This window comes from Fusarium musae, chromosome 2, assembly GCF_019915245.1.
Source record: "Fusarium musae strain F31 chromosome 2, whole genome shotgun sequence".
Lineage (NCBI taxonomy): Eukaryota > Fungi > Ascomycota > Sordariomycetes > Hypocreales > Nectriaceae > Fusarium > Fusarium musae.
In genome coordinates this window covers 1,221,634-1,234,467 of record NC_058388.1, presented here as the reverse complement: position 1 = coordinate 1,234,467, position 12,834 = coordinate 1,221,634, and the positions used below count along the sequence as shown (strand labels likewise).

General features: G+C 49.2%; 3 protein-coding genes across 3 annotated transcripts; all 3 read right to left on the bottom strand.

Moving 5' to 3' along the window:
• Positions 1 to 3,094: 3,094 nt before the first annotated feature.
• Positions 3,095 to 5,020, bottom strand: J7337_002337 (uncharacterized protein; the record flags this gene model as incomplete). The annotated part of the gene is made up of 3 exons (XM_044820067.1): positions 3,095 to 3,394; positions 3,443 to 4,719; positions 4,768 to 5,020. 3 exons carry the CDS (start codon positions 5,018 to 5,020, stop codon positions 3,095 to 3,097), a joined length of 1,830 nt encoding a protein of 609 aa, XP_044684367.1.
• A 4,543-nt stretch (positions 5,021 to 9,563) lies between these two features.
• On the bottom strand, positions 9,564 to 10,292 carry J7337_002336 (uncharacterized protein; the record flags this gene model as incomplete). Its single annotated transcript, XM_044820066.1, has 1 exon — positions 9,564 to 10,292. The coding sequence occupies one exon, from the start codon at positions 10,290 to 10,292 to the stop codon at positions 9,564 to 9,566; it is 729 nt and encodes a 242-aa protein (XP_044684366.1).
• Positions 10,293 to 11,191: 899 nt separating this feature from the next.
• On the bottom strand, positions 11,192 to 12,730 carry J7337_002335 (uncharacterized protein; the record flags this gene model as incomplete). Its single annotated transcript, XM_044820065.1, has 5 exons — positions 11,192 to 11,597; positions 11,656 to 12,132; positions 12,186 to 12,215; positions 12,267 to 12,343; positions 12,425 to 12,730. The coding sequence occupies 5 exons, from the start codon at positions 12,728 to 12,730 to the stop codon at positions 11,192 to 11,194; spliced, it is 1,296 nt and encodes a 431-aa protein (XP_044684365.1).
• Between the last annotated feature and the right edge of the window lie 104 nt (positions 12,731 to 12,834).

Sequence of the window (12,834 nt, the reverse complement as noted above, 5' to 3'; positions counted from 1 at the left end):
TCTGCTCAGCTTCTCCTATCTTGTCAGACAGGAACACCCCGAGGTGGCTCAATATCCACCGGGGATAGTATGGACATACCACTGTCTTCCTGGTCTACCTTCAACTTCACATGTTCCAACTAACGATGATGAGTGAGACATTGACTTGACAATTCTCGTGGCTGCTTCTTAGAGCCAACAAGCTGCCAAGAGCCATTATATTAGCAACTTTCTTTGTCAATAAGGTTCAAACGGGACGGATCGAACGGTAAAGACTGTGAATGGTGACAAACTCAATACGAGTAAACTAGTATGGACACTCCTATAACGGGCGCGGAAGTATTGGCTCAGTAATCACAATGAAACTTTGGAGGTTTTGAGAGTTTCATACATGCTACTATGTACTCACCACTTTCTCAGACACAGTCGCGGTACATATGCAACTTGATTCTACAACATCAATCGGCATTTGTCTTTTATACAACTTTTCTGAGGTTTAGATGACTTTCACGTGCCTCTCACAGTGAACCCGCTCTCAATTCCAGCCAGATGGTAAGGTGAAGAAGCAGAGTGGCTCATGATTGGCCGCCCAGGATCGACAAGATGGTGTGTGTCTTCTGGAAATAGACCTTTCTCGACCGGGGTTTTAAAGTGCTTGCATCTCCATTCCACCAGACATTCCAACTTTATTCATACTGGTAGTCATTCTGATAGGCATTGTCTTTCTCACGTGTGCTACTAAATATATGTTGCTTAATTGCAAGCATCTTTCTGTGCTTCTGCTTTGTATCACGAGATTTCACAGATGGTGGGCTTCTTACACATGTATTTGTCAGTTTCTCAATTCATCATAGTCTCTTTTACAAGCGAGGTTATCGTGACTTTGACGGAGCCTGCCGTGAATATCTACCGAGAGCCAAATCTGTCCTCTTATCCGAACAAACGCGCACCGATGCCTGCAGTGGGTATAAAATATTATGTGTATCCTATACTATGTGGTCTTTGCACATCACATCACATCACCCTGATGAACATAAACCCCGTATAACACAACCTAGTTGACTGCCTGCCCTAAGGTTATACTGTACGACACTATGCCACTACCGTCTATCAACTTTATTCATCACCCTTGGCCGGCTTAAACGTTTCCTCCATCCGGATGCCGCTCCCCGAACCGGCCCCATCCGGAGTCTCCTCCGCCAACGCATGAATATGGGAGATTAAGCATTTGTTTCGTCTCTACTCTATTCACACCTTTACACCCCCCCGCGATCGAGAGTCCAGTCCAGTCCTGTCTCCTGTCAACACCCGTTTTGCCTCAATACAAAAACTCTGTTAACTACAAGGATAAAATGCTTGTTGACTGCCGGGAATGGCCTTGTTCGTTGACGATGCGTTGTTCAATTCCCAGCCTCGCTTCGTCTGCCCCCCGCAAAGTGAGAGATGCCTTGACAAAAGTTTAACTGACATTTCAGGGTTCAAAGTTCGTTTCAGAAGCGAAAGAGTAAATTTATTGAGAGACCCACGCCTGTGTTGTGTTGCTTCGGCCAAGTTACGAAATCTACACCGAATTGTTCCGTCTGAGACTTGTACCAGTCAACTAACGCGTTATTATGTTTCCATTGTGAGTATCCGTACGCACAAACACCGGGTTCATGACCCTGGCTCTCCTCGGCTTCGGGTACCTGTATCAGAACCTGCCTAGTCAAAGCCGTGACCGATCCTGATGCTGATGCTGATGCTGTCACGTCACGTCACGTCACGTCAATAATAGCAGAAACAACATGTGACGATGTCTTACGCTGTGCCTCTTCTCGCTTAACTTCAGTATAATATTACAAGAAATCTGTTAAGGAAAACCGGCCAATTCGCCTACGTTACTTGAACTTGGTAGTTAGCACATACCAATTTCTGCAAAGTCCCCTCGCAAGGCTCGCATATGAGTTCCTGAAACGGAATCTGGCTGCCTTGGCTAGAATCACTAGACCGTTGGCACGATCAACATAGGATCTCCGCTTCCCGCTCACAGACTTGTCAGCCTTGGTTATTTGAGATCTCGTCCAATTAACGATACAGCGGAAAACACCAAACATTCTCCCCAGCGTTGCAATACTCCCCTGGGAGTGGCAGAACACTTGCCGATCTCCCCTGGCCAAAAGATCCCTGGCCTTAATAGCCATCACTTATACTGCTACTCTCTCTTCCTCCAAGACGAATAATGCCCTATCAAGAACCGCCGAACATCCTGCCAGCCCCTCGTGGTACCACTTTTCCTTCTGCAAAGCAACATTGCATAGTTGCAACGGGCTGACAAGCCAGTCCTTGTGCTGTAATTAATTCATGTCACATCGTGCTTTTCGCCCTCGAAACAATACGGATCCGACGGTCCCTTTTCATAAGGCGTTTCACGGAGACTTCCGTTTGTCGCTGTCAACTACGGAGCACAAGTCTCCGCCACCCATATGATATGAGCCAAGGTGCAGATACAGACAAAATCAATAACAGTGATATTGGGTGACCGTTGCGTAGCTATTTCTATCTATGTAAATCCATGCCTTTGACTTCGACTGGCCAGCAGCATCGTCCATCTTGCTCGTTTCATTCATCAGGCTCTTCCCCAAAGGAAGGCTCCTAATCCTAAACCGACCATTCTATCTAGTGCAGTAAAAGCAAAAACTCCTGGGTATCTCTCAAAGTGAGCAGATGTAGAAAAAGAAGATAAGAAGTAAAAGAAGAAGTAAAAAATGATATGGTGAATCCTCCACTTTTTTCCCTGGTTCCCTTTCAGACATGTACTTTTTCCAAATTCCTCCCAGCTTCAAGTACGGGATGGTCTAGTCCACGTGGTGATCCCTCTCGGAACTGATCGTTTCCTCCTCCTAAATAGCATAAGCAGGCCCTCAAAGGCAAGACAAGGAACAGAAATTAAACAGAAAACTTTAAGCACAGGGATCAACAAACTTATCCCTGGCTTCAACTGGTATCAAACATCATCTCAAAGATCTTTTCGTAACGTAACGAGTGTGGTGCCATCCACGACAATACATGTGCTGTCGTGGTACGGCGGAAATCAAAAGGAAAAAGTCTAAACTGTAAAAAGCAGAGTCGTATCGAGTTAAATCATGTTCGGAAATGGCTCAGTCGTAAGGACGTTTCCAGACATCGGATCAATGGTATAGTGCTCCTGAGGAGCGAGAACAGAGGTGACTTGAGGGTGAGACGTGATCTGGGACATAGTAGAGGGTCTAGGCGTAGTGGCAAGCTCCATCGAGGAGACAGGCATCTGGGGCGTCATGGGTCGTTGATGTTGAACTTCAGTCTTGGGCTTTGCCATGGTCGACATGGCTAGCGCCCTGGCGTTGCTGCTTTCGCGGCGACGCTTAGGTGTGTCTTTCACCTTGAGATGTGTGTGACACTGGGAATTGTTAGTCAAGGCCCCTCTTGGTGGGTTAGTCCGACTTACCTTGTACGCGTGTCTGAACCAGGTGGTTCCCTTCTTTTTGCTGCTGACAAGGGCAATCCACTGCTCACAGCTACCACAGAGACCCTCCCAAACATCAGGGTTTCCATCCATACGTCGCTTCTGTTGAGGTTCCTGGAACGAGCTTCCGGTGGCAGCACTAATGCCGTGAGAGAAAGACTTGTCATACCAGAAGGCAGAGTTCTTCAGCACGAGCCATCGTCCAGGCTTGCAGATTCCACACCAGCCCTCTCGCTTGTTGCCGTGGCCTCGAACCCATCTAGGGGTGTAAAGGTCGCCCTCAAATCGCAACTCCTGCTCGCGGGGAATCATGTCGGGATCCTCGGGATTCATGTCCTCGGGGGGTGGAGGTATCTGCTCTTCTCGGAGAGCGGCGTACAGCTCAGGAGGGTCAGAAAGGTCGGTGTAGTGCCCGTTGAGGCAAGCGGCATCTCCGTTGCTCTGAAGCATTCTGAAAAGGCCGTGAGACAGAAGTGGCTGAGGTGGGGCGAAATGGTTGACGTCGGTTTGCCAGGGCTGCTGCTGGGCCATCTGAGACGGAAGCTGAGTAGGAAGCAGCATGCTGTTTCTCTGGTAGGCGGGAGTGCTGGGGACAACGAAAGGTGCTTGCTGCATGGCCTGGAGGTTGCCGTAGTTGAGAGGCAGAGGAGTGGTACCGATGGCAGGAGAAGAGTGGCCGGAGTACATGTGCTGGTGGCTATTGTAGACATCCGGGCAGGCATGGTAAACGTACTGGGCAGGCTTGCGGCTAGCAGAGGTGTTGTAAGTACCAGTAGACCATCGTTTGAGTCTTGGCCCCTCGACGCTGTAGGGAGCAGATCGAACGTTGCTGGGTCGGGGAGATGGAGAAGCACCGCGGCCACGACTCTGAGTCCTCACAAGATCGGTCCTCGACTGAGGAGTCATTCGTGGCGAGGCAACGGGCGAAAGCTGGGTGGAAGACATCATAGAAGTGCGGTTAGAAAGCGGTGGATAATCAGAGCTGAAGGAGGGCGCTTCAGAGAGCGCTGCTGAGAAATCATCGAGAGGCATGTCGGAGAAGGCTCCAGAGGTGGACATCGAAAAGGAAGAGCCGGACATTCGACGTTGTTTTGAACCGTCATCAATGGCCATCAGATCTTCCTCTGCAAGTGTTCCCTGCTTCAGGTCAAGAACAGGGATGGCTTCGTCGTTTGTGAAAGAGCTCATTCCCATGGTCATATCGTAGTCCATGCCATGAAGATCAAATTGATCTTCGACTTGCTTTTCCATCCACGATGCTGCTTCAGATTAGTGTGAGTGATATAGTGAGGCTCGATTTTACTTACAGTTATCCATAGTGGTAGGAGGGTAGAAGTCTTGATGCATAGATCCGGGACGTGACATGGTCTCACTGGGGGTTTGCTGGAATGAAACTGAAGACGAGTCCCAAGATGGTACTGATGAGAAGTTCTCGGCACCGCAGAAAGAGAATCCCTGATAGATGGGCATAGGGCGAGGCTTAGACTGAGTGGCTGGTGTTGGCCACATCTCGTCCGAGCCCAGCACGGATTCGTTTTCGATAAATTCGTTTGAGTTCATGTTAATTATAGGCGTAGGCCCAGATAGGTATGCAAGCCAGCTGTATAAATACTATCACAGATAGGAAAGAAAAGTTGAGTGTCAACTTTGGTGTTGCTGCGTGAATGGCGTGTAAGTATTTCGTGCATATGGCTCAAAGGAAGGACAAGAAAGTATGAAGCATACAGGTAGGGTGGTGGTAAAAGCAGGAACCCAAGAGTCCTTACAGGAGCGAGCCGTTAAACTATTATGCAGAATCTATCTGGCAAGGGCAGGGTGGTCAGCATGAATCCTCGATGAGATGGTGGACGATCATGGTAAACTGGCAAGCCCAGGTCCACATCATATCTGGATCTTCGGGAGTGCCGCGGGACATCTCGAGCTTACCTGGTCAACTAAGAGAGCAATGGCCAAGTCGAATGTGGGAGTAATTTCCGGGCAGTCGACATGCGTTGTAAGGAATGGATGTGTTGTAAGGAACGATCACAGTCGATTTGGGGGACGTCAGGCGGTTAGGGTATAGTAAAATATACTATCAAGTGAACAGGATCCCTTGGACTGATGACAGCGGAGACTGACGCGTAGAGAGTGAATCGATTGTTTGTCTTTTATAAAGAAAGTGGCGTAGTTGGTTTAAGCCCTGTTTATGAAGGAAAGGATAGCTAGACCTGGACTTGGATAGCGGTGGGTGGGCTTGCTATATTATACGGTTTGATGACATGCAAGCGTTTGTGTTAAGGAATGACTGGAGGCAAAATGGACGAACAAAGTTAATGAGCTGGTAGATTTGCGGAAGAAGCGAAAGGGTAGCGGAGCCGGAACCTGGAGGTATAAGAGAAGACGTGTACGATGGGCAAGAGGCATCATCCATGGAGGCAAAGAAGCTCCGCAAGTCAGGGACGGTCACCAGGGGAGAGGTTTGGATAGACGGGAGGGGCTGGACCGAGTGGATTCCAACACGCAACACAGACCGATCTATGAACTGGTACAAGAGAAAGCGGATACATAGCAGAGGAGGGGGCTATCCGGTGCAAAGCAGAGTCGCAGCGCTCCTGGGATAGGATGGGGCCTAGCAGGTTGCGAGTACAGTAGGAAAGTTCGTCTGTAAGAGTCAAGGAAGTTGAGAAGCCGGTGGAGCGAGAGGGCAGGGGTATGAGCAGGGATTCTCATGACCCCGGACTAGGGGACAATAAGGCCACAGCTTCCAGTCAGCAGGGCTAGAAGTTGTACTAAAAGAAAGTTAGATCCCGCAAGAGGGCGTGAAGAGGATAACGGTAATATCGAGAGCCAAACCGTAGAAGATGAAGCTGCAAGACGATGGTCCTGTATAATACCAATTGATGATTCCAAACCGACTCCAAGACGACCAAGAGTGGCGCAGGCTTCAAGAGTGTATCGACAAGGGGCTCGATCGGGCCACTGGACCGTCCAGTCGGGCTGCACAACAGCAACTCGACGGAGGTGGCTTGTCTCATCCTCTGAAGAAACAAGAGGCGACGAGGGACGTGTGGATGGACGGGCGGGCTAGTGAGTCGACGAGGTCGAAATTCAGTGTGTCGACTCAAACTGAGCCACGTTAGACCCGTCTGGGGTTGACAAAACTTCCGACGACAGCGGATTCAAGCTGTAGGCACGCCACATCTGTTGACCGACACCCAGACCTTGGGTGCGATAACTTGATGCCTCACCTCGGCCGTTCTTCTCGACACACCCCTAAAATCGACCGGCACGCCCCCTGCCAACCCCGGAAGAGGGACAATACCCTCTAGAGTCGAGACAGGCCAGGGCATAGCAGATGCAGTATGCTATTTTTCACAACAGTTGAAACCACTAAAGTCCGGGTGCTAAGGCTAATTGCTCGATCAAGGCAATTCAGGAACCGAACCGAGTTGCAGCGGGATCGCCTACCGCCTGAGCGCAGCCCTCTCGATATACCTGCACTCACGGCAATATGGCAATATCGTACATATGTCAAAGACCCCGTCCTCTGATCCCCCGCATGAGGGGCACTTAGATGGCGAGATGCCAGAACTTTTGTCACCATCGTACGGCGGATGTCCCTTAGGGAGCTTGACGGAAGATTTGATCGGGTTTTCTGAGGTAGCAAAGTCGGCGACAGCCGTATAGGCGAAGCGGCAGCTCCTCACGGCAACGTCGGTATCTTTTCTTGAATGATGGGTCATCCGCAGACTGGTGGCTCAGCATGCATCTTGCTTGGAACAAAGCAACACCATTCGCATCGAGACAGTGGGCGATGCGCCCTGAATTCTGGGCTTGACCAGTCGATTTCGAAAGCAGGTGTGGCATTGTGGAGGCGGAGAGCGAATCACAGGCACAGTCGACCTGTGGCATCTGTATCCTCAGGCGCTGATATAGACTGAATTATGAGCTATCCAATTTAAAGTAACTTCGAGGCTCTCAATCTCCTCCCGCTAGGCTGAGGGAGGGTATATTCGACTGAGACACAGAAGCATAGCTGAGGCTGCTATTTGCTTTCTCTTGGCTGATGTTTATCCAAATGCTGTGATCACATTCGAGATGCGCTGGAGAGCCAAAGTAGAGGTTGCAAGCGTAGCAAGATGAGGACAAGCGCGTGTTTGAAGTTCCAAGAGAGTGGGTCAGGAAAAGCCATCTGATTTGCAGCGGCAGGACAGGGGTTTTGGGGCAAGAAGCGGGACGAGTATCTTGTTCCTACCGTTTTGGCGTAGAAGCCGTTATTCAGGGTATCTGATTGGATAACAGCGACATGTCTCAGCTGCTAGCAGGGAGACCGGCGTGTCTCAGATCTGTGTCAAGACCAGGGGTTAATGGATGAGGTCCACTGATACGTCGAACAATATCCACTCAAAACCCACAGCCTGATTTCGTGGCTCATGTTTAAACCCAGTCCACTAGAAGCTCACTGGAACAAGCTCACCAACAGCGGCTTTGCGCCTGGAAAGCCACATCTTACAGGCGAGTCGGTTAGGCGAGGACCACGTCAGAGCTCAATCCGAGCACATTTACATTACCTTAGTAGATGGGGATTTCAATTAATTGTTGTGGATCGTTTAGGCTATGAATAGCAGATGGCGTTCACTTTCTCTTACGGTAGACAAGAGCATCTTCAAACAGCCGGTCCTTTCATCTTGACAATCTATCGCTCAGTCCGCAACCGATCTCGATTTGTTTTCATCTCTAATGTTTTAGTCGATTCTTCCTTCAGCTCTCAGCTCAGCTACTAAATTTGCTACACCTGAAGATCCGTTCCTACCAAGATCGATACGTCTGAACGTCGAACGACACCACGATTCCTTCATAGAACGGGAATCCGCTGCTATCACGACTAGTGTACTTAGAAATCCACCGTCTTCAAGCCTTCAGATCATCTTCGCATCTCACAACAAGTGCCGGATCCTCTCTAGGGGTCAGGGAATAGCCCAGTTGATACTGTTACATCGCGTTGAGACTCCGTTGTTTTCCTTTGCATCCATATCATCCGACCAGTGCTTCCCCTCGTCTCATGTCCATAGCTAGTTATGTAGGGAGGGACCGTCTGTAGAGTCTCATTCGCATATTCAGTTTTACACGCAAGAATTTATTCCAGCGCAACGCGTCATCTATTTGTCAGTGTGTTACGAGCTGTTTCCTGAGATTTCCGTGCCTGAGCTTGTGCCTGAGCCGGTTCCTGAGCCTAACCTGTGCCTGGAGCTTTGATGACTCTCCACAGTGAGCACGGTGGTTTCTTCCACAGACTTGGGTTGACGCCCGACAGCTCGGAACATAAACGAGGCTGTCAATTGACGTGATAACTAACAATAGACTTGCATAATCGTTTATAAACGCGTCAATGCTCAAGCTGTTGAAGGTTTGTTGAAGTGCTCCGATAGTGACGATATCGTGATCTTGATCTTGATGGCATGTGCTGCACCCTGCGGCCGTCAACCTCAGGACGGCTAGAGGATGCTCTGCCCGTTTCCGCTTCGAGATAAGCTGTATCGTAAAGAGGAAGTTGCAGGATAATCTGCCGTGCACTAACTCCAACAGAATTTCTTTGCTCATCTTCCTCGAGCGTTCCATAATTCTTCTATGGGTCGCCCGGTAAGGCCGTTTTGTGGCCAGGGCCTCATACATCCGTTCCTGAATCACTACTCAAATGGGAAATTACACCACCACCTTTTGGGAGTGAGCATGATTCAGGCCTTGTCGATTCCCTCAAAATGGACAACATGAACCAATTGTGAGACTTTAATCTCCCCGCAATGAACTTCTTTCATTTTCTTGCTACGTTACATACCTAGCACCCTGGAAAAGACAAGTTCTGGAAGGCCTCTGCCTTGACCTCTGTACTCTGTATCTGTCACAACGTTTCCGCCTTTCTCCCAGCGCTTGGAGATTCTGGAAATAGAACAGTAGAAACATCGCCCACAACGGGTCCGATCCCCTTAAAACATTAATATATTTAACAAACTCTGAGGGAAACGTTAATGTTATCGTATCCCGGTCATAGCCCTATCATGCCGAACCGGTCTTCCGTTCCCTACCTTAGCCTTTGCTGTTGGCTGTTGCTCGCGCGATGCAACAGTTACTCCTTGTTGATCCTCTTCCACACTTCATGCTCGGCTGCAGCAAGACTCTCGCCTGCAGCCGAAGCCCACTTCTTGGCGGCCGACCAGACTCCCTCCTCATCGTTGTCTCCTATCAGAGATGGCCTGCGCTCCTGGGAGACTGATGCTTCGTGAGCCGCACGCTGGGCGCTGGAGAACTCGGACGCGTGCACGTTTTGGTGATAACCAGGTGGATGAGATAGGTCGCTTCCGGAGCCTCCGCCTAGTACGCCGGTTGGGCCCAAGCCAGCCATAGGGGATGGGCCAGGAAGAGGAGCTGCAGTCGTCGCTGAACGGGTAGCGGCGAACTCTGACCCACTGGATATAGGCGCATAGGGCACTTGTGCTGGTGTAAACTGTGTTTGTGTCTCGCGCAGAGTCTCGCCGGCCTTTGGAGGTGGTGGTAAATACGCTCCATTTTGCGGCTCCGGTACAGCTCCCGGCTGCGGGGCCGGGGGGCGCGAATCTACAACTGCCCGTGTTGGAGTTGGCTGGATGTTGGCGGAAGGTTGAGGTACCCCAGTTGGAGCTGGCATAGACGGGCGAGCGCCTGGCTGAGCTGCCGGGTAAGTGGACGTCGGCACTTCATTGCTTGCAGGTACTTCGGCTGGCGCCACTGGGTCATCTGAATGCGCCGTCTTTGGGGTGATTCCTGACGCCTTTGCTGCCGTGATAGGGCTTGAGGTGTGAATAGGAATTGGAGGCATATTGGTGGGTTCTGGACGTTGATCCCGTATGAAGGTGTTTGGTAGACTCTCCTGCGTTCCGAGCGCTTGTGTTCTTCCAAGGTAAGATTTCGTGTTACCCCAAGGTTTTGAATCTTGTAAAGTACTTGTCCTAAAACATTGAGTGTGATGAGATGTTGTCTGAATAAGAGAGTGGCGATGGATGCCAACTACGTCATGTGATCTGCTCTTGGTGCCTAGCATGCGGTTACCTGCAGTCAGCGGGGAAATGCCGATCAGATTCCCGTCGATAGTTCCGTGTCGTCCTCCTATTTCCAAATGCGGAACACGAGAATTGATTATTGGGCAAACGGAACCTATCCTCTCAACTTGGATTTTGCGATAGAGTGACGTAAGGCTCTTATTGGATACACAACTACCCTAAGGTTGCACGGCGCTGGAGCTTCTTTTTCTTCCTCTTCATAAACAATACGAAGGCCATGTAATGGTCTAGTTTTAGTAGAGTATCCAATACATCAACATGGTGGGAAACCTCTGAATTGAAAAAGCAACGTTGTGACGGAGGAAAAGATTGGGTCTGATGTTGAACGATGGAAGTTGATGTAACAACACTTTTCGGCGACGAGAAAGGGACAGATGGCTCATTATAGAAGAAATCGGATGGCTTGGCCTAATGATATATTTATGAGCTTGCAAAATGCTGTGAGCCTTGGAGATGACCGAGTACTGTATGGACTTCCAAGTTCCAATAGAACACCTAATTCAAAAACTACATACAGCAAGCTGGCGGAGATATCCTGAGATTGCTGAATGCTGGCCAGTATATGGTGCCATCTATCTGTATATACATACAACCAATTAAGAGCTTGATCTTCCGTGTCATATGCTACATATTTCTTTCCAGTCACCCAAGAAACAGTCTAGTTCTTGGACGACTTATAAGGACAACCCGCAAACGCTTTCGTCCTGGCAACCTCTTCGAAACCCTTCGTCTCTTCAACACCCTTTCCAACAACCTTATCAGGACCCAAATCCTCAAAAAGGAAACCTTCGGACTTCATACTAGGGCCACCATCGCCAGGAAGCAACCCACCAGATAGCCATGTGATAATTGCTTCGGGGTTCCAGCGTTGCCAGAAAGTGGGAGGAACATAGAACGGCTCTTTCATGTAATGATATGACTTGATACGCCCGGTCTGTTCGTCAGGATCGGAAAGGTATATGGAGGGTGCTAAGCGAGGGAGGCAGAGATAGCGGACGACGAGTTTTCGAACAAGCAAGAGACTGTATGTCAGAACTGTAATAGCCAAACCCGGCTCAGGGAAACTGTTCTCATGTAAGTATCTGATTGGAGAATTGGAAATAGTATGAAACAAAGACTTACCCAAATGCTCGTCTCAAGCGAGGTCCCATAAGGACACAAGCTGCCGGGTATCCAAGCGGAGAGGCAATCTTGGGATACGAATCCAACAGCATCTCCATAAGAACATGGCCTAGTTTCTGGATTTCCGGTGTAGGGCGCAGATGTTTGTCCTCGTAGTCTCCTCCAAAGCGTGTCATGTCCTCGAAGAATTCGAGACCATCCGTCCACTCATTCTTCCCGAGCACAGTCCTGTAGTCGATATCCATCATATCTGCAACATACTTCCACAGAGTTGACAGGCTAGCAACTTCCATGTCAGTGAGTTTGCGGTACTCATAGATGTTGAGGAACCGAACAGGCTCAGCAAAAGAGGCGTAAAGCACATATAGCAGATCGTCTTGCTTGATCTTGCCGCTCTTGATATATGGAGCATGAAGGAAGTTTGTGCGCGCCACCGCTTTATGAAGAACAGGCGACGTAGGGGGAAAGTTTGCGAAGCTGTCATCATGTTAGTCTTCATAACTCTAGCAATGTAGCCCAAGTAAACTCACCAGACATAAACGGCTTCAGTATCTGCATATCTAGTAATTGTTAGTAGAAGTTACAAGAGCCCAAGATACTTATCTAGATACCTTTTGGGCGCCTTCTTTCGATTAGCTAGATCGCTGCCGCCATAGAGAACATGAGCGACGGTTTGCACAGCATATGTCTATGTATTGACGTCGTTAATATACAAGCTTTAAATGTTGACACTAACTCGGCAACTAACTTAGTAGTTAGCTAAACATACCTCAAAGAGAGCCAATCGAACCGCAAGGTCATAGAATAACGGGAACTCGAATCTAGCGATATTCTGAACGACTTGAAAAGCATCTTGATTTGTCATGCGACTCAACGAAACGCGGTCGTGAAACCTCAACTTGGACCGAAGCGAGTTAATTCTGGAGAAACGCAGGAGAGAACAGAGTACGACATAACCAAGAAGAGCCCCAAGAATGATTGCACCTGACCAAGAAGTGGGTGCAAAACTGGTCAACAACTCCGATTGAGAGCTCTCAGAAGCTGAAGCCTTCAAACTTGGCTTTGCTGCATTCATGGCTGTGTTGATGAGCTCCTACAGATTTACTGAGGGGGGAAACAGCGCAAAAGACAAAGGAGAAGCAAGATCTACGAGAGCCAAGAAAGGAATGTGTACATATT